We start from the raw sequence: 22296 nt of genomic DNA on the forward strand, positions 1-22296 counted from the left end.
TGTTGATTTGGGAAAAAAAACCCAACAACTCTGCAGCCACAATCACACTTGCACCATTTAGACTATATTAACCATTAACTTGCAGATAAATTGCTTCACTTTTTTTTTCCATTGCAAACCTCCAAATTGCAGAGGCTCTCCAAATAGATCCAAGCAAATACATGAACTGTAAAGTCCCATTCACAGCATCGGAATGTGATTAGATCTGGGCCATACTGCTCTGAAGAGAGCTGGGCTATGGAATGGCTTACATCCTGTGCCAGTGTCTCAAACACAGGGGAGTGATGCGCAGGGGTGAGGCTGTGTGCAGTGTGGGAACTTCAGGGTCCCATTAATCTAGCCTTCAAATGTGCAAACAAGCAACCTAAAGGCCACAGGATGTGCGGTTCTTCCTTTTCTAAAAACATACTAGGAGGAGGATCTCAACAGAGTTGCATTGATGTAAGGAATCAATCTGTGAACAGTGTTAAAAAGGAGGCTTGAACGCAGGTTTGAAAAGACAACAAACTGACATTTTGTTTAAAAAAAGAAACATGACAAAAGCCTAAAAAGTTAAAAGCAAGCACAAAACCACAAGAATTTACTGCAGAATTTTACCTTGAGCGCTTATGTAGTCAAGTTCCCCCCTTTTCACAAATTCTTAGAAAATAAACATCTAAAGACCTTGAAACTTCAAAACATGAATAGAATGTGCAAGTCTGATGACCACAAAGACAACAGGGATGAAGAACATGCAGATTAGAAGAGTGGCAAGTAAGGACTACTTTCTATAAAAATATGATGGGCATTCAGACACTGCTTCCTGTAACACATTCTCAATTTATATCCTCATGGGAACCCAAAATAATACATCTGATTTTCCTCAGACAAACCCATCTAACAAACCGACAGCATCAACTCACGTTCAAAGTCAGAGTCATCATCTTCATCCTCCTCGCCGTTGGACTCCGTCTGCATGGGCTCCCCATCAAACACCACTCCTTTCCCGGGTCTACCGCTAATGTCGGATCCATCCTGACCTCTGGAGTCCCGCAAACGGGTGAAATACTGTATAGCAAAATCAACCAGGTCTGTTGGCCGTTGTCGCAGCACCTCCACGGTGTAGCCCTGTAGCAGTTCTGTCAACCCCACCGGTATCTGAATACTCATGGCTGTGTTTAGCTTGTTGGTAGCTCCTAGATATCTAAAACAAGATGAAACAAGAAGACAGGAAAATTGGATTTATTTAATTTCTTGGCACCAATTTGTGGACCATTTATTAAACCATTTTTAGGTTTTAAACTTTGACAAAAATTACAACTTTTTCTTACACCGCCGTTTGCGAAAGTACACAACATGTCAATGACATAGGTTTAAGTTGAAAAAAATAAAGTTGTCCTGAACAAAGGTGGTATATAAAAGACAAAATCAAAATTTCAAACTTGTCAAAATGGCCTCAGAATCCATATTCACTGGGAGGCCAGTAACCAGAAGAAACCAATCTGTTCAACTCACATGCTTCTTTTTATGGTTTTCGGAAAAGCTCTAATTTGTACCTTATAGATATTTTCTACACACTAAATGTAAACAATATGTTCGAAGAAACCACACTGCGGGTAACGTCTGCCAAAACCGATGTAAAACTTAGGAATGGTTTTTAAAATAAACCTTTTTTTTCATTAAGAAGGAAAATTTCTTTGAAGAGAATGTATTTATTTTATATTTTGAAAAAGTTCATTTCTTTTCTAAACGATGTCTGCAGCCACATTAAAGTTGGAGACTGTAATGCTGCAGTTGTCTTCCTTATCACCTCAATGCTAGTCGAACTGGATTCTTCAAAGAAACTACAAGAGCTGAAAACAGACGAGGTGGTACAATCTGTCATCAACGCTGTTGCTCAATTCACAGCATGATGCAAAATCCTAAAACAATTTCCACTGCTTTTGTACCAACTCAACTTCACTGTGGTAATATGATTGTTTTGGGCTAAGAAAACAGCCAAAAACCAATAAAATATTGTTTTATTCCCACAGCTAAACAATTAAGTTTTGAACTTTTTTGACAAGCTAAATCTCTGTCAGCCTTTCACTGCAACAGCATATCCATCTGTTCATGACAATAAAATCCCAGAATCTCACGGAAAATGGTTAAGTTATTCTAATGGAAAGTAAAGCGAAAATGCAGGAGTACGAAAATATGGATAAATTGTAACGGCATATCATAATGTTTCATAATATAGCAGGTACATGTTGTTGTTTTTTACATTGTTCAGTCGTAACCAGAAGTATCTTTTTTTTTAATTGCCATCTTACTTTGTGGTGTACTGGGAACCACAATGATGTCTGTTGGAAAACACTAGATGAAATTGCTTCTACTTTCCATTTACATTAATAGAGAATAATAGTGACAGCCCTAATTGTGCTGGCAAAATAATTTTTATATGTCGAGGACTGGCACGTGGTGCGGTCTATGACAGCCTGATTGTTGATTGAAACAGATATGACTTGTAATTTCAACACAATGCATGTCTGTTAAGGCTCACTAGGTGATGACAGCCCAGCATGACAAAAAAAAGAAAAAAAAAGGATGCAGACGGGCTAAAGTTTGACAGCCAAAAGGAGAAAGCATCGCACAGTCTTTTGAATGCAACATAGTTTACCAGCCTTGTGTGACACTGCTACAACTAAGTGGCGACTTTATCTAAAGCTAAGCTGAGGAACACAGAGTTCTCACAGCTGCAGGCGGCAGATAAGGAGTTTGCTTAGGGATGGACACAAATTCACTAAAACTGGTTGGGGTTTTACAAACACGAGTGCTTTGTATCGTCCGAAACTGAGCTGTCAACTTGGGTGGGTGGTCGGCTCAAAGGAGCTAGCACGTCTAGCTAAGCTAATACTACTGGCAGACAGCTGATTTAGAGCTAAAGAAACAACTTAACCAAACTTGCTGGTAAGCGTTGGTTAAAACGTGGTGCCTGTATAAAGTGCAATGAAGCGAAGACTGAAAAACTGAAGTGCTGTTTCGACTTAAAGCTCATCCGTGAAAACTGTCATGCTAGCTAGAGAGACGACCCCCCTTTAGCTTACGTTATAGTATGGCGCACTGGCTGTGGGTGCTAAGCCACCAGAACAGCGGCAGGCAGGATAAACGTTGCCATGCAAGCGCTGCAAGTTGTTTTGGACAGGTCATGTAAGCCGTTTAACAAGCCACTTTCACGACACTAGCTATGTATGAGTCACTTACGTTCACAATTGTGTCTCCCCGGCTAAACAAGCCAGTCACCTCCTCCTCAGTCTTCCTTGTTCTCTCTCTTTATTTCGCCTCTTCTTTTTGAGCCAGTCCCTTTTATCAGTATTCCTTCATAGAGAAAAAAAGAACACTCTCCGAACGTAAAAACGGCCAATTTCCGTTAGCGCCACCTAACTACGCTAATCTCTCCTGCCAGCCAGGTGTACAAGGATGCTAGCCAAGTTCAGAGGAAGCAAAAATATTATACTTGTCTTCACCGCTGCAGCCCGACGTTTACGCACGGTGAGGGTGGGACTTAGTGTGGCAGTAAGGCTAGCTGGCGGGCTAAGTGGCTGACTTGCTAACTAGCAACCGCTAGTTTTCCTTTGACAACTCCGATCTCCGCAAGACACGAGTCAGCTGCTAGGGCCAGGTGACACAAAAACCTGCTGCGAGCTCACCGTTCACACCGTAGCGCCACACTTCTATTATTAAAAGCTGTCCGAAACACTGAAGGAAAAACTCTAAACTTTTAAGGTAAGTTCATTTATAAGACGGCTAATAACATGGGGAAAAACCCCCTGCTAAATTAATAGAAAGCAGGTGTGCTCCTCCCTGACAAGGTAATCCTCAGCTCTTCACGCACGGATGAACCGCTGGTTTCAGAAAGCGTGAGAAGGCGGGGCTTCTCAGACTGACAGAACGCACAACCAATAAAATTGAAGAATTATAGCACGACAGCCAATTGCATACAACCATGGAAGAAAGGGTGGGCTGGAAGGCAGAACTATATTTGTACACTCCAAAAAAGGCCGCACCCACAAAGGTGGCCTTGAGAGCCTGACAGAAATGTTAAATCATATTTATAATTTAATAACTGTAAAAGTAGACAGAGTAAAAATTGATCTACGAGAAGTTAATTAGTTCATTAAGGTTCTCATAAAATAATCTAGCTTTAATTAAATTGAAATAACCCCAAACCCTAATGTAACTTATCTCTAAATGAAAAAACTGAATTAGTATGGTAGAAAATTTTCCACCATTTCAAAATAAGTTGGATGCGTTTTTCTGGTAGTTTATGTTTGACCAAATTTAAAAAGTGAAAAACGTCAGCATATGGAAGTTTACAAAGACATGCATTTTTGTTTCGACAACAATATAAAAAATACTAGAAAATTCCTGAAGAAATTTAACTGGGGCCTGCCAAAGTGTGCCCGTCGGTTTGGACCCAGCGTTGTGATGCTAAGAATTAGCATCAATGCTAAAGAAAGCTGCAATGTAATCAATAGCATGTGGAGAATCACAAGAATGTTAAGTAAGCTGGACATGCAACATTCAGTATGATAAAGTAAGTGTATTAGCTAAAATGAGCAAATATGCTAATGTAAGCATAAATACTTTCAGTAGCATGTGGGGTATCATTAGAATGTTTACTGTCATTTACTTACTCCATTAAGTATACTAAACATGGCTAATAAGTCTGAAAAATAGAAAATAGCTTATTTAAGCTAAAAGGCTAATGCTAATGAACTGCCTTGCTGCAAGGCAGTTCCCTAACTGGGATAAACAGATAATGCAGAATGATATCACTGCACGCCTCGGTGGTGCACTATCAGAAGGGCATTTTGAGGCTTTTATTTTGAAATTTGCAGTAAGCTTCATATTAAATGCCCACACTAATCCAATGTGTAAGAGTGCTTTGGATAAACCAGTCACATAAAGCCAAAAGAGCAATTACATGATGTAAAAATTCCCAAGGCTTTTATTTTGAAATTTTTGTTAAGCTTCATTTGAAAGGGTCAAAGTCATCCCATGTGTAACAGTCATTGGATTAAATCAGTCATATAACGCTCAAAAAAGCAATGACCTGATGTAAAAATTTTCAAGGGCTTTTATTTTGAAATTTTCAGTAAGCTTCATTTCAAAGGGCCAAACTCATCCCATGTGTAACAGTGACAGGGTTAAATTAGTTATATACAGCCCATAGCAGCAAGTTTTCTAAAGGCCAGCTCAGTCCTCCTCTGTTTTAACTGAACTAGTAGTTCGAACTACAGTGATGCGTATTTGTAGTCCCAGCAGCTCTCCCTGCTCTGGGTTCCGTTGCCATGGTAAATAATCCTCTCTGCCAGCTGTGAGTGAGACATCCAGGGGGAGACAATTCTCTGTTTGAGCCAGCCAGTTTGACTAAAAAAGCATTGCAAAAAACTGTTTCCGTTAGGAACCGTAATACATATTCGAAAACCGTTTGAAGCATATGAGAGGGCTATTTGTCGTCTCACATAGTCCCGCCATTCATATCTCTACCTCACTCACAGTATTAACAGCGATGAGATAAAAAAGTGTGTGCCAAGGTCTGAAATTTTCAGAAATACATGGAAGTGAATCAGTGAGATCTGTCTGCTACCCTGGCGCATGACTTTGCTCTGAAGCACCTGGAGAAAACTGTAAGCGCTAGATAATTTTTTAAACATTTGACGGAGCAGGCACGCGTATCAATGTCATGACCAAGTTTGATACCAATCATGCAATATTTGTGGCGTGAGGCGAGTTAAAAAAGATTTGGGGTCAAAATGTCACTCTGACTCTCACTCTAAGCGGGCGGCCTTCACCTCTGATTTTTCCAAAAATCAAAAACTTTGGGTCGCTTAGAAAGAAGTTGTGGACAAACCATAATACATATTGACGTGCTGTCTTCACTTTAAAAGAGATCAGACGTATCTACAAAATGAAGTTTGAATGGCGTTTCTACATAAAGTTATGACACAGAAAATCCTCAAAAATAGGGTATTTTCAGGATTTACTGGTTTGCCTCATCCCCTTGACGACGAGACTTGCACCTGGTGAGCTCGTTAGTGATTTTGGGGTCGTTTTTTGCTTTTTACGTCGCCAGGGTAACTCCAAATCCCACCAAAAGTAATAGCTCCAATGCCGGGTTCGAGCCGGACGTTTTGATACCACTTTTGTGGGTGGGCTCGCAGCGGTACGAGCCGCATTAACGGAGACGGAAGAAAAATAAATAATAAAGAGGCATTCTATTGGGTGTAGAACAATAGGTGCCTGCCATGCAATGCATGGAGGCAGTGACTGACTTGCGAAGCAAGTCAGTCACTGCTCTCCTTATGCATTGCTATGGGCAGGCCCCAATAAATTGACACCATCAACTTAAGTCGTTTAAACCAGTCTAAAGTTTGTTCAGGGCATCTGCCAAAATCCTCAACATTATCAGTGAAAACGTGCACAATTAAAAACGAGTAGAACCAGTTGACTCCTATCCGTCATCTGAAGAATGAGACACAAACCTTCAGATCTACAAGATTCCTGACCCCATGATGTTCCAGGTTTATCTTTTGTGGCAATTTTCAGCTCCAGCATTCAATAGCTTGCAAAATAAAACTTTTTCATGAAGAAAGACTGAAGCTATACTCCGACTAAGAAAGCTTGTGCATTGGAGACAAATCATTAAGGCAGAGTTAAGCAAATCAAACCTGAGAATTTTTTACATGAAAAGGCCCAACAATTACGTTTTTATTGGAGAGAGGCAAAACAAACAGGAAGTGAAACAGTTTGCTATATTGAGCTATTCTGGTAAAGGTCTAGCATCTTGACTATGGACTTGTACTTTGAGAAAAGGAATGTGCAAAATGATTTGGGTATACAACATACTTGGGAAACAATTGACAATTGTAGTGGATCAGGGGGAAAAAACAAAGCCAATACAAAAAAAAATACCAAATCTGCAGCACTGTGAGAAAATCTGTGACGATACTGAGATTTACAGAAGAGGAATGTTTAAAGGCCACTAGTAGTTCACAGAGCCCTTTCACTCTTATCTGAACCATCAGAAGGTGAGGCCACGGCCTATCACAGCTACTACCAGCAGCAATGGGCTGAAACCGGTTCCAAGGACAGTTGTCACTTCAGTGACCTTGACAGTGTTGGTTCACAGACCTAGAAACCATCAGCGTAGGCGAATCCCAATGAGATTGGGACTTGAAACCAAAAGGCAAGGATATTTAATATTGTCTGATCTTTTTCTTTTTAAGCTTTTCGGGTGAGCTTGGGTGTGCTCCTCATGCCAGAGTTTCCAACATAACCCTGCTGACTGACTCGCAACATGCTGGTTGAGAAAATTGGATGCCATCCCACAGCAGTGTGCGACCAAGCTGGTAGCCAGCATGAAGAGCAAGTGCCAGGATGTCGGGGTTGTGCATGGGTTTTCCATTCCCAGTAATTCTTAAATTCTCCAATCTATTGAAAGACACCGATGAGGAGGCAGCAGCAGAATGAGCCGTTTGGCATTGGGAGGGGATTTGGCTAAGTTTTCCATGAGCATACAACCTACATATTCAACTGCGCTGCTCAATCCATGAAAGCATTTTCTTAGTTTGAGTTTATATTTACAATTCAATTTTAAATTTACATTAAAAAAGGAGGGAAAAAAACCCTAATGAACTCATAATGATCATCTTTCAGCTTTGTTAAAAAGTCAATCAAAAGGTTACATAGACCACCAGAGCTGCATAACATCCCCATTGTAGTATCAATATGTTTAATATTCCAATTGCAAAGGTATGCAACAACTTCTCAAAGCCATACATTCACAGTCTGTATACCAACATTATGATAAACAGTCAAGTAGACTCTATGTACCTTCGCAAGTCAGTCACTGCTCTCCTTATGCATTGCTATGGGCAGGCCCCAATAATAATAAAGAGACATTCTATTGGGTGTAGAACAATAGGTGCCTGCCATGCAATGCATGGAGGCAGTGACTGACTTGCTTCGCAAGTCAGCCACTGCTCTCCTTATGCATTGCTATGGGCAGGCCCCAATTACTAATATATTAACTCCATGGCCATAGGACTACAGATTACAAACACTATTTCATAAACTTTTATTTCAGAAATTGACATGTGTTTTATTAAGCTGTTCTGTCCTCTTTCAAATAAATAAATTAATTCAAATCAAATTCAAGCATAATGTCATAGCATTTCAAATAGGTGTGTGCATATCTAATTTGACTATAAATCTGCAATAATCACTCTGCATGAACTGTGCCTTGCAAACGTATCTCAACCCTTGAAATTTCTTGCATTTTGTCAAGTTATATAAATTCTGTAAAAACAGTTGGAGACTGAATGCACGGGGAGAACATGCAAAATCCGTGCAGAAATACCCCTGGATGGGACTTGAGTCCAGGACCTTTTTCTGCAAGGGAACAGTGCTCCACATTTTTAAGTTTTTTATAAGAATTTTTTCCAAGTATAACATTAAACTTTTCTCATTCACTTTGTTGTAATGATATGTCACATGACATATCTTTAGTTGCAGGACTACCGATGACTCCTATTTTCCTGTTCACCTTTCTTACCTTAGCTTTCTCTGATTAGCTAGATAAGTCTTCTGTTAGAGTTCGTAGACAGAAAGAGGTCAAAATGCTCTCAGGTCACCAAGCTTCACTTTGAAGATACTGCAAACTCTCCAGTGAAGTTTGCAGTAACCCACTGACTCCAGTCAATAATGCATCAGCCGCTTTTCCATCTCTATCTCTCACCTTATATCTGTCACTGAGGTAAAACTGTTACCATGGTCACAAAGAACCCTTATTTAATTCCTTGAGCTGGTTTCTGATTGGCTTAGCTCTTTGTTTTTTAACTAACATGGGAAAACAAGAGCTTCAGACTCCCCCTGCTGGGAAAATCAACTTAACAAAGCACAACACACCATAAAACATGACACTTATTGTAGAAATATATGTGTATTTAACACAAATGTTTGACGGAGTGCTCTTAAAATACACTGCATCATCAGTGTAACTTTGCTCATTCTAACAGATAAGATTATTATTTCCTGGACTGTCAATTGGTGTGAAATCTACTGACATAAAACTTAAGCTCTGCACTCCTCGTGGGAATGCATTTTTCTGCATGTTGAATTCCTTGTGGACCTACAGGAGCAGGAGTTAGAGGCAGTGCATCCTTCATGTATAGTGAAAGACTAAAATCAACAAGAGTGTGGATTCAGGTCAAGGCTTTACTTGAAGTGTTTCCCCTTTGAGAATTACAGCTAATGTGGTTCCGGCCAATTCCAAAACTGACTCAAAGAGAGCTGCAAGGCCTACATATTCAGAGTGAGAGGGACGCAGAAAGGGAAATATGGGACAGAAAGCAAAAAAAAAAAAGAAAAAAAAAACACATAAAAGAGTGACAATAATATCATCAAGCACTGATATGGCAATATAGCCAGATATGTTTAATGATGTTAGATTTAAGCAACGACAACATCCATAGAGGATGCATAACTAAAATATCAGAGCACAAAATAATAGGCATTTTGCTTTTAATTGCCAAGCTACATGCTTTAAACTCGCAGGCAATTAAACAGTGTTTGACGTTAAGTGACACATTAACCTCATTATTTTCACCAAAAGTAGAATCAACAAATCTCTGAATAGATCCCGCGTTCATTCATGTATCGCATGTATGAATTTAACAAGCAGCACATTCATACAAATAGGCCGACGCTAATTATTACGACAAAGCAATACTGCCATCTACTGGTAAATATGTATACGACAAGTGAAGTACAGCTGCTGGGTTTCCGAATACCAGTTTTTGGGTACACACGTCTCAATAAACAAAAGTACCAATGAAAAGTTCAATTTAGAAAGTAAAGCTTATTCATGATATTGATGTAATACACCGTGTGATGTATTTCAAACACTTATTTTTGTTTATTTAGATGATTATGGTTTACAGCTAATGAAACCTCAAAATTACTTTCTAAGAAGATTAAAATATTACATAAGATTGAAAATAAATATAAATATTTATTGCATTTTTTAATAATTGCCTAAAATCTTGGGGGAGGGAGAATGTCATTTTTTATTTAACATATACGTCTTTCAGTTTGCATATATGGAAAGGGAAAACATCAAACATTTTTTTTTTGATACCTGACAGTCTGATGAAGTTTTAATTGCTAAAATTAGAGTTTAAGGAATCCAACCTAAAAAAATTCCCAGATATTTGTCTGGAATGTTAATGACTGAAGCAAATAATAAACAAAATAAAAAGCCAATTATGATTAAAAAAAAGGAACGCATAATGTTGACACATGGGGGTGCAATATACTTACAAATAGAAATTGATCTGCGTTGCTGTGAATCTTTGACACTCTGAAGTATGAGTGATTATCCTCTCCTAAATTTACAGTTTCCAGTGAGAAAAAGAGGGAGCAGAATACAAAGAAGCTGTAAGATGAGAAGTATTTCTATTTTTATGACTAACCTTATGTGACACCATCTATGATTTTGGTTTGTAGTTATAAAGTGTGGCTATTTTTAATTATGTTACTCTTTCATTACCCTTCCACTGGCTAATACTATCTTAAAATCATAAAAGCCCATCTGGGGACAAGTGCTGCAAATTAGCTCATGCTGTAAGCACTATGACGCAGGAGTGGGACTGCTGCTTTACTCAGTTGGTCCATGTTATTGTGTCTGCCCTATAAAATAAGCTTAATAAAAAAATTTAAATAAATATTAATTTTACTACTACTTATTTGAAATGCGAACAAACCAGGATTTATATGCTGTGGAAAAATCTGCAGCCGGTTATCCTCATTAAACTAATTGTGGGTTTTTACTTTTTTCAGAAACATTTTCATCTTTAAAATAAGTTGTAGCATGAAGTTAAGAAATAAATAACATTTAAACTCACAAAAAAGTCACACAAGGCAGTTAAACAGTCATGTTGTTTATTTTAAAAGACAATGTGGACGTCGTGAACAGTCTAGCAATAAGTAGATTGACATTCAGAAGAATTTTCAGTGTTATTTTTTTCAAACCCATCTTATTTACAGTTACAAACTTTCAAATGCTGATGCCTGACCAATGAAGTGATTTTATTATCTCCGTCAAAAGCAGATTTAATACCTGAATTTAAATTGGATTTCAGCTTGGAGGACATAGCAGAACACCAGCGCAGGAATATTGAAACTGTCCTTCAGTAACATTACAACATGTTAAAACAAATCAACACAGAAAACATACAAGGAAGACTTAACTATCCAATCCTCTGTGTTTTATTTCCCTACAAATACAATCTAATCTCTCCAGGCTTTGTATTACATCGGGGAGCTTCCCTTCATAGACACTTAAAATCCCTTAAGAGGAGCCAGAATGACTCATGGAGAGAGTTGCTCCAGATACACGTGCAAATTAACCAATCGTTCAAAAATAGTCACACTGATGGAAAACTATATTTTAAAATTTTATTTTAAGCTAGCACAAAAAACAACAGAATAAAACCCCTGATTTATCTATTTTATGCAATTTTGATCAATGCTCATGAGTAATTTAGCTACTATTAGCCTTGGTAAACTCAAACAGTTTTCATCTAAAAATCTTTTTTTTTTGGTATTAACATAAAATGGACTTGAACAGGTGTGTAACAAAGCAGGGAGGTATTTAAATAGCGAAGTTCATCTTGTATCAAAAGGAGCAGTAGCAGTTTTTAATGTGTCTGCTTCCTTGTTTTCACATTAACAAGGATTAATAGACATAAATTTAATGAGACTGATAAGAGGTACACAAGCAGGTGGACACGACAGTAGATGTCAGAAAGTCAGGAGCAACATGAATGTTAACCTTCATGTATGTGAAAAGATCCTTATTGGACATGCACCAATCAGGTGTGACCTAGCCAGTCCCTCATTATCAATGAGCCAATCAGGACAAACCACCTGATTCCAGTGTCTAGCAGATCAGCTGCTGCCTTTCTAATTAGCTTACTGTTCAATGCAGGCAAACAATTATAATATGCACATTCATCAACAATAAGGCATAAACAACATAGATAAAACAAAGTTTTGCAATGCATAAATTGTCAAGAATAACTCGCAAATTGTGTTTTAAGAAATTTAATCATAGGTTTTCTTTGTTTCTGATTAATGCTTAAGATTTTGGATGAGTTCCATACACTTTCAAAACTGCTGAATTACATTGAATGTTTGTTAAACATGACATCTTCATTGTCACATTTTCAATTTTGAAGAGTAAGATGAGCTTTAGATGTTTAGAACATGAAAATGAATTCAAAACTCTGTAAAATTATTTGGCAGTAGTTTCTTTTCACATCCAGCATCATCTAAAACATACTGGAGTAAATTCCTTATCATATAAATCTCCTTAGAAAAACAATGTTTGATTGCTGACTACATATACAACAGCTCTACAAGTGGAATAAGTGAACATCAGGATGTCTGAATTGGTTCTGGTATAAAACGTACATTGACATTGTGTAACTAACATGCCAATACATGAAGTTATTTGTTAATAGTACTCTACACGAGATAAATAAAAAATAGCTAAAATACAATACAATTGTAATTTTTGTGTGTTATAAATACAAAGCTATTGTACAATAATTGTACAAGATTTCTTAACAACAGCAAGATTTGAACAGGATTTCTAAAACTTGTTGTTATACACCCATTACCTCTTTCAAGACCGGGGTGAAACTAACTACTTTTATTTACTCATTTTTAGCATTCACAGCAAATTGGAGAAGACCTGTTCAAATCTTGCTGACAGCTTGAGCACAGCAACATGAGCGCCATAAAGGGATAGTTCAGAATTTTTGAGATGAGGTTCTGTTGAAAAAAAAAAAAACAAAAAAACCCCAAAACAAACAAAACCCCCCCCCAAAAAACAGAGGGATCCAGACTAAACAAAACGTCTGCCTTTTAAACAACTGTCAAAAACATCACATGCTACAGTTATTTTAAAAGCCTTTAGAGCATCAACAGGTTACCAGGGTGGTTCATCTACATAAAGAGCTGAGGAATGTTTACACAGGGAATGGAGGTGCGTGGTGTTGTGCCACCAATGTCACAATAGCTACTGAATAGAAGAAGAACGACTTCTGTTCCATTTTTTCTACTTTTAGTTTTCAGAATAAAACTTAACAGCTACTTGTAGGTGTTTTTCATTTGAACAGGCCAAAAGAAAAGCAAAACATTAAGATTTATTTTATTTTAATGTGACATAAAACAGATAAGGAAAAGCAGTGACCATTGTCAAACCTTTGCTGAGAAGGAATTTCAAAGGTTCCCTCTCAGTAAACTTTGTTACACTTCAATTGTCCATTCCAGCATTTCTGCTTGATTATGGAAATTATAGGACCTAACTGATTACTATAATTAACCATTTATGCTACTTTGCATTTCTTTCAGTCATTTGACCAGAAATGCTTCACATGTTCTCTAAATGTGCTTTCACACCAGAAGATAATTAGTGGCACACTCCCCCCCCAACCTCCATCACCCATAGACCCATGGTAAGAAACAACATTTCCTATATTTTAATGAAACTACTAGATACTCACATGTTTGCAAATCATTGTTGATTTGAAGATGAAAGAGTTTCTCAAATGTTTGCCATTAAAAGATTTAAAAAAGAAAAATAAATAAATAAGGGTCAGTTATTATTATTGTTTTAGTCTGGAAAATTTGTGATTTCGACAATAAGAAAGGCATAAAAGCTCTACTTTCTTTGAAAATTGTATGATTATTATCATTATCAGATATTTTATCAATGGAAAAAGATGCATGTTTGTAATCCTATTTACTGTGAATTAGAGTAAAAACAAAAAGCAAAAAAAAATCTGAGATAATATAAGATGAATCTATCCAGTAGTTTACATTTTAAATTTAAATGTGTCTGTCTCTGTGAACTGATTGTGCTTGTGAGTCAAATTTCAACCATTCTTGAACTGGGGTCACATTACATCACCCTGAGGGCTACAAAGAGCCCACAGGCCACCATTTGGACACCACTGGTTTAGAGGATCAGAAAGACAGCATTTGAATGGAGCATTTCTGAGACTGAAGATATTCTAAGAAATCTGCTTTGGTCTTGTTCCCTCTCAGAGAAACTGTTAGACTTAGCCTGTATCACATACTAAGTTAGACTTTATAAATCCCAAGAAGGGTTTCAATGAATGTAAGACATCAGCAGCTGATAACCTTTGAATAGAACCTCACTCCAAAAAAACGTACAAACTATCCCGTTAATGGCACACTTCACAGAGCCTCCTCAGAACAGATTAATCTCATAAAACTATAGAAAGAGTGGCCTTTGCCCCTTCACTCCTGTCATAAATAACAGCTCTTTCATAGAAACAGTCCTAAAGTCGTAAAAGAAAAAAAAGAAAAAACCTCAAACAGAAACAGTGTCCCTATTGACAAACCAGCAGGCAGGATGAATCTGGCTTTGTTAGAAAAGCCACAGCCCAATTGGGATTCAGCTCTGTTCTGCCCCCTTTTTTCCCTCCCCAGTTACTTAATATAGAGCGCCTGTCCGAAGTCTGGATCTGAACTGAACATTTTCACATGGCTGTCTCAGTGTGAGCAATTTCACCACAACGCATGTCAGTGGACATGTGTAGTCTTTAAAATAAGTGAAGCCAGGGATTGTTGACTGTTAGGATGAATAGGAATGTTATCTATTGGGAAAGTGCTGGACTGTATTTTATCACTCTTTAATAGACATGGAATGTAAGTGTAAAAAAAATTAGAAAATGTATGAAGAAAAAAAAGGGAAATTTCAACCACACAATGTCCAAGGAAAGATCCTCATTTGACACAAATGGTGTATAATCCCTGCTGTTTAGGATTCAGCGCATGCAGCTCTTATTATTCACTGCGAGATGATGATGCTTTAGTCTCTTATCTCAACACTCACACAAAAAGGGAATCCTCAGAGCAGCAAATGGACAACAAGCCTCGAGACCCTCTAGTCTGCCAGACGATCCACAAAATTAATGAGAATATTTATTTTTACTGAGTGATTTCACAAGAGAGATAGAGAGAGAGAGAGAGAGATAGAGAGAGAGAGAGAGAAAGAAGAAGAAGAAACAGAAAGCGCTGCCATGGTTACTGTTGGCTTCTTTCCTCGCTTTTTCCTCTCCCTGCATCCCGGTTTCTCTCTCTACCATCAAAGCAAACAACAGGCAGAAATATCCACTCACGTAGTCTGACAGGTAGAGATTTTTTTTTTTCTAAATTACGCTGCGAACTGAGGTCATTGTGCTGATGCTGTGCAGCAGGGGAGCCATTAGGAGTTTGAATACAACTGGGGACTGGGCAGCCTTTGTGCGCTGCTGGGTCTGCTGCAACCTAATCAGGAGGAGATTGTGTTTGAAGTGCGAGCGGTTCTGGTTGAGGGTTAAGAGGTCTGACTCCCCCTGAGAATCAGGAATACATTACGTTTCTGTCTATATCTGCACACGGGGTGATGCAGGTTGAGGGTAAATCTTCTGTGTGATGAGATAATAAATGCTATTATTTCAAATTCGACTTTTTTTTTTCCTGAGCTGTTGATCACACACACACAAAAACCAATCATCTGTGGAAGAGAAATTTTAGGATGCTCACTTGGACATTGTGTGGTATGATCCGGCACTACGCTGAGCTAAATCTTTCAGGTTTACCAGAGTTGTACATTTTACAGGACAAAAAGAGCGCTCTAAGGCAACATCTCCACAATGCATCCTCGCAGCCTGTTGCCGCCGAGATAGTTCCCTGCGTGTGACGGTGTGGGTGTCCGTGGACAACATGTCTGAATCTGTGACAGAGCAAAGGCGTACGTGATGGACAGAACAAAGAGCAATCGTTAGCACTCGTAGTCAAAAAAAAAAAAAAAAAAAAGGAGAGGAAGGTGAAAGATGAAATAAAAATACCAGACCCAGCGCACAGTGAAATGCGGCGCGACCGGAGGAGACGGAAAGTTGGAAAGGCGTATAGAACCCAGAGATTCCTCTCATTGTATCACTTCAGCTGGGATCCCCCTGGTGACGGCACATGTGAAGTGCATTTGAAACAAAAGAACTGCTGCTGCAGATAAACATGACAGCCGGTCGTCACCATGTTCCCCACACCTCCTGCACAAGTGTCTGTGAACTCTGCGTGATTCATTTAAACTCACCCAACACTAATAATTACATTTTCTACTAATAAGTTGGTTGTGAATACCAACAATGAGCTAACCGTGATCCTGATGTTGGACCCCTGACTTCTAAAGTGTTTTCTCATTGTGAACGATTCAAAGCGACAGGTAGCGACAGCGGATAATTACAGTCCGCAGGACGGTACGACGCAGTGTGTGCCTGCTTAGCTTACAATTAAAGAATAAAAAAATCAATGTTAAAATGTTTTAATCAAAAATAAAAGCTGGTGTGACATGATTGCTTAGGTGTTTAAAGCCAAGGTTGACTTCAGGGGAGACACTCTGCTGTGTGGGGGGGAGCAGAATGAAAGAGTTGACAGCTGCTTCTGCTACTCATTCAACTGTAGCTTTCTATAAAGAAGTCCATTTTAGAATAATTGTAGTAATTATTTCTACCTAGCATTCATACTCAGAATAAGACATCTATTCCAAAGCTTTCTACTTTAAAACTATATTAACTTCTGATGTGTAACTATATTTATACACTTAAAGTCAAATTTTTTTAAAAGTATCAGGAAGAAAGTGTTATTAAAAGGGGAAAAATGTCCCATATGCAGTTTCTTTTTTTTTTTTTACATGGTATTTAGGGTGTGTGTGTGTGTGTGTGTGCATGGTTGTGAGTCCTGTCTGTCTCTGTGTTGCCCTGCGACAGACTGGCAACCTGTTCAGGGTGAAACCCGCCTGTCGCCCGGAAATTTAACTGGAGATAGACACCAGGACCTCCCAACTCCACTAGGGATAATGATGTTAGAAAAATGGATGGATGGATGGTATTTAGGGGACAAACATGTAACAAATGGAGTCCAAGTTAGATTAGACAAACATTGAACTTTGTGCTTGACATGGAAAATGCCTCCCGTAGAGGCACTGCACATGACCGAGAACATGTGTATTCACAGGGAAACATGGTGGTGGCAACATCATGCTGCGGGGATGATATTTCCAGCAGTGACAGAGAAACAAGGCAAAGTGGATGGGAAGAGTGTGGAGCTATAGACAGCGTCAACCTGGAATAAAACCTTTTATAGACAGCAAAAGACCTGAGACTGAGCCAGAGGTTCACCTTCCAGCAGAACAACTAACCATATAGAGCCAGAGCTGCAGCGTAATGGTTAACATCAAAGTATGTTCATGTGTTAGAATAGCCCAGTCAAAGTCGAGACCTAAATCCAACTGAGAATCTATCTGTGGGAAGACTTGAACTGACGATCATTTATGGCCAACATCTGACCGAACTTGAGCTATACTGCCTACAAGAATGTGCAAAAAAATGTTATGTGCAAAGCTGGCAGCGACCTCAAAAGATCTGCTCTGCAATTACACAAAAGGTGCTTCAACAGAGTATTGACCGTTCAGATTTGTTCAACTTCCCACTTAGCCGCTACTTTGTGTTGTTCCATCACACAGAAGTCCAACAGAAAGGGTTTCGGTTTGTGTTTGACAAAATCTGACTAAATTCAAAGCTATGATTCGTTTTGTGAGACAGTGGAGCTTCCCCCGACAGAACCACGCTAATTCCTCTCACAGCTGTGAGGTATTCCCTATTCACCAAACAGATGCTACATGAACCACTAACAGTGAAGTCAACCGTGGCCTTAAAGGGGGTCAAAGCATTTGACCTTTGACCTCTTGGTATGAGGCCCCATCTGGAGAGAAAGTCACAACAGCATCACCTGGTTAATTTGCCTCCTAGAAACGATTGTGCTCACAACTCTGTCATTGAAAGCACTCATTTATTTAAAAAAGGTAAACAGTGCCATATATAAAATGTCTTCAAATCTATCAGCTAAACACAAAAAACTTGTCTGAATCTTCTTTGCTGAAGAAGTATTGATTTTGAGCTGTTTATTGGTCCTTCTGTCTTCAGACCAAAGGAAACATATGAAAGAAGTCAAGAAAAGATAGGATATCTTCTGAATATGAAGTGAACTCAGAAAGATTTATGGAGTTTATGTTGGAATATTGGAGAAACCAGTTATTGAGTTTGAGGTGACCTTAGCCATCACCCCCTAGCAGAGATCAGACAGCAACTTGACCTTTTGATGTATTGCGGATTGAGGGACGGAAAAGCAAGTGCTATTTCTTCGTATCAGTAAAGCAAGGTGTTACATTTGGTATTAGCATCTAAAAGATCAATTCAGTAACTAATGCAGGATAATGTCATTATTGCACGTAGAACCATAACTTAATGTGATTTCAACTTCACTCTAGCAGCGCAGGAGACCAGGAGATGATGACAAAACCAACACACCCACTGAGGCACATCCCTGATTGTAGATTCTGCTAAGAAATTTTTATTTTTGCTGAGTTTCTAGGATCAAAGTTTGTGATGGCATCATCCTCTTAAAGAAGATGGGAAATGATGTTAGTAAACCCTTCAGACAGAAAACACGATGTCAGATCAGAGAGCTCAAACACCTCCCTTGGACAGGAAAGAAGTGTTACGCCTCACATGGCTTCGGGAAAGGATGTGCGCCCGGTGGATACGGTTTGGGAGTCTCCTTGGAGCGCTGACTGAGTTCTTTTTTTTTTCTTTCTTTTTTACGTTGGAGATCTACGAGCCGTGCTGCGGTGGCGTCGATGCCGGAGGCAGTCGATCTGTGATCCAGCTCGTCACGTCCTTCAGCACAGTCTCGGCCACTTCAGGGAGGTCATGATGGAGAGCATGGTAGCCTCCTTCAAAGATCTGGGGAAACATTTGGCCACGTCAGAGAGATGATATGCATAAAAAAATCCTCTGAAAACTGTTATTCTTAAGGGAAACAGAACATTTTCTGATATGACAGCCATTTGATGAGCACTAAATCTAAATCACTAAATCTAATTCTAAATGTCTGGGGTGTAAGGAGTAGCACAATTTTAGGGTGTGTTTTGGTGAGAGAATTGTAATATTTTAAAAACCTTGTACTGTATATGTGTGGACTGGATGTCTGGAGGATCGTAGAAACCTTGACATAATCAGAAACAGCTTTCACCCTCACAAAAATTTCAATTTACAAACCTTCAGTCTAATGCAGAAATAATTGAAAAATGCACAGTTAGAAGCCATCATGTAACCAGATTTGAAGCCATGAAGTCAGACTTGAAATTTAACAGGCAATCTATTACGAAGTCAAACTATTACGGTACACCCTAAAATAGACAGTTTGTTGTAAAAAATCCCCCCCAAAAACAAAGAAAAATTCATACAAGCTTTTATTTTAGCAAAAGCCTGTATAATTGTTTTAATTGTGCCTTTAAATGTCACTGTAAATAAATAAATATGGCAGCTGCAGCTGATCCTGAATGAACTGCAGCTAACCAAAATCTGTTATGTTCCGGGGTTCTGGCTGCGTGGTGGGATTTCCTGTGCGCCCTTATCACTTTCTACCACCAGATGGCGACAGGTTCCGGTTGGAGTGCGGTGCATTATCATCCGCAGCTGTTCGTGATCATCTTCATCAGCGGCGCAGACTTAAGGAGTTGGCCGCCAGTTCAGCGTCGCCTGAGTGTTAGCCAGTCACGGTACCTCTGAGCCCCCTGAGCCCGTCTCTGTGTTTCTAGTTGTCCTTGAACATTCTAGTAATTATCTTTGTTTGCTCCGTTGCCTTTAGGTGATCCCTTGATGAGATCCCGGTTGAATTCCTGGTTTATGAACCATCCTCGTGACGCCGTGGAAAGTACCCACAGGTTGCCTGAGTTCCCAGACTCACCTCTCCGTTGTTTTGCAATTATCTCCTGGACTCCACGGCTGGCGGCTGTACCACTCCTCCGTTCTCGCTTACTGTTGCCCGCAACCATTTTGATTCAGACCCAGTCATTTTCTTTATCCGCCCTAGTCGACTCTGGTTGCGAGCAAGATTTGATCGACGACGCCCTGGTTAAACAAATGAGAATAGAGACCGAGCCACTACCTGTGCCACTGCAAGTCACTGCATTAGATGGAAAAACGCTGCCACACATCACACATAAAACCAAACCACTCCACCTCATCATTTCTGGTAACCACAGTGAGTTTATTTCATTTTTTGTATTTTCATCAGCCAATTCCCCCATAATTTTAGGTTTCCACTGGTTACAACTTCACAACCCACAAATAAACTGGACCGAAAAACACCTAGAATCCTGGTCCACTTCATGTCACTCATCTTGTCTCCGCTCAGCTGTTCCCCCAGGTCCTCCACCGGCTGAGCCTCAGGAGGCGGACCCGGTCAATCTCTCCACAATCCCCTCTGAATACCACGACCTCGCTCCTGTGTTCAGTAAGTCCAAGGCTCTTTCTCTCCCTCCTCACCGTCCATATGATTGTTCCATAGATCTCCTGCCGGGTGCTCCGTTACCCACCAGTCGCTTATACAATATTTCTCGACCTGAAAGAGAAACTATGGAGAAATATATAAAAGAATCCTTGGCAGCCGGTATAATCCGCACCTCATCTTTCCCTCTGGGAGCTGGATTTTTTTTTTGTAGGGAAGAAAGATGGATCCCTGAGACCCTGCATAGACTATAGAGGGTTAAACAATATTACAGTTAAGAATAAGTATCCCCTGCCATTATTATCATCGGCCTTCGAACCAGTGCATGGTGCTACAGTTTTTTCCAAGCTCGACCTGAGAAACACCTACCATCTTCTGCGCATACGCAAGGGTGACGAGTGGAAGACCGCATTTAAGACCCCTACTGGCCATTTCGAGTACTGCATGATGCCATTTGGCTTATCCAATGCGCCTGCATTTTTCCAAGCCCTAGTAAACGTTGTTTTAAGAGACTTTCTGAACATCTTTGTTTTCGTATACCTGGATGACATTCTCATTTATTCACAGACTCTAGAGAAACACAAACGCCACGTTTGCATGGTTCTCCAAAGACTACTCGAGAACAAACTATTTGTCAAAGCTGAGAAGTGTGAGTTCCACAAGCCGTCCATTTCCTTCTTGGGTTTCATATTAGGGGGCGGACAGGTACGGCCAACGGAGGAAAAGATCCAGGCAGTACTGCAGTGGCCCACACCCGAAACCCGCAAGCAGCTCCAACACTTCCTCGGATTTGCAAACTTTTACCGCCGTTTTATCAGAAACTACAGACAGCTTTACCACTAACTGCACTAACCTCTTCCAAGATCCCTTTTAGTTGGACTCCAGAGGCAGAAGCGGCGTTCTCACGCCTCAAGGCCCTCTTCACCAACGCACCCATCCTGATTCAGCCAGACCCGTCCCAACAGTTCATTGTCGAAGTCGACGCCTCAGACACCAGAGTTGGTGCAGTTTTAACCCAGATCTCTCCTCGCGACAATAAAACTCACCCATGTGCCTTTTTTTCCCGCAGATTATTACCTCCAGAGAGAAACTACGATGTGGGAGATCGGGAGCTATTAGCTATAAAATTAGCCCTGGAAGAATGGAGACATTGGCTGGAGGGAGCAGAGCATCCGGTGCTGGTCTGGACCGATCACAAGAACTTGTCCTACCTTCAGTCTGCCCGGAGGCTCAACCCACGTCAGTCACGCTGGTCACTGTTTTTCTCTCGATTCAATCTCTCCATCTCATATCGCCCTGGTTCCCGTAACATCAAACCTGACGCACTTTCCCGCCTGTACTCACCTGATGATTCCGAGAAGGCTCCTGCCACCATTCTCCCTCCCAGTTGTACCGTCACTACCGTTACCTGGGAGATCGAAGACATCATTAAACAAGCTCAGTTGACAGAACCTGCACCCAACACCTGTCCACCCAACAAGCTCTACGTTCCTGTCTCAGTCCGAGCCCGTTTTCTCCACTGGTTCCATGCCTCCAAATTCTCTGCACAACCCGGAATCAGCCGTACCATAGCACTTGTCAACTGCAAGTTTTGGTGGACCTCTGTCCATAAAGATGTCAGTGAGTATGTCCAAGCCTGCACCACCTGTTCCAGAAATAAAACCTCTCACCAACCACCATCTGGCCTTCTGCAACCTCTCCCCGTTCCCAAACGGCCATGGTCTCACGTATCTATAGATTTTGTTACCGGTCTACCTCCTTCCAAGGGCATGAACATAGTTACCCACAGCTTTTCAAACCGCTCAACTTCTGATCAAACACGTTTTCCGACTCCATGGCATCCCA

At 40.0% G+C, this 22296-nt stretch overlaps 2 protein-coding genes across 5 annotated transcripts in view; both read right to left on the reverse strand.

The window, feature by feature from the left end:
• Window positions 1-3903, reverse strand: part of prkar2aa (protein kinase, cAMP-dependent, regulatory, type II, alpha A) — a 42406-nt gene extending 38503 nt beyond the window's left edge. The window contains exons 1-2 of one of the 3 annotated variants that reach the window (XM_044118152.1): window positions 3223-3903; window positions 903-1183 (exon numbers count right to left, since the gene is read on the reverse strand). In XM_044118152.1, the coding sequence (XP_043974087.1) occupies window positions 903-1149 (247 nt within the window). In that variant the 5' untranslated portion in view covers window positions 1150-1183; window positions 3223-3903. The remainder of the gene's footprint in view (window positions 1-902; window positions 1184-3222) is intronic. The other 2 variants (XM_044118169.1, XM_044118161.1) reach the window with 2 other exon arrangements.
• Window positions 3904-10948: 7045 nt separating this feature from the next.
• Window positions 10949-22296, reverse strand: part of mgll (monoglyceride lipase) — a 56279-nt gene continuing 44931 nt past the window's right edge. For both annotated transcript variants that reach the window (XM_044118188.1, XM_044118180.1), the window contains exon 8: window positions 10949-18902. In XM_044118188.1, the coding sequence (XP_043974123.1) occupies window positions 18771-18902 (132 nt within the window). In that variant the 3' untranslated portion in view covers window positions 10949-18770. The remainder of the gene's footprint in view (window positions 18903-22296) is intronic.

The sequence above is a fragment of the Gambusia affinis genome, linkage group LG01, assembly GCF_019740435.1.
Source record: "Gambusia affinis linkage group LG01, SWU_Gaff_1.0, whole genome shotgun sequence".
NCBI lineage: Eukaryota > Metazoa > Chordata > Actinopteri > Cyprinodontiformes > Poeciliidae > Gambusia > Gambusia affinis.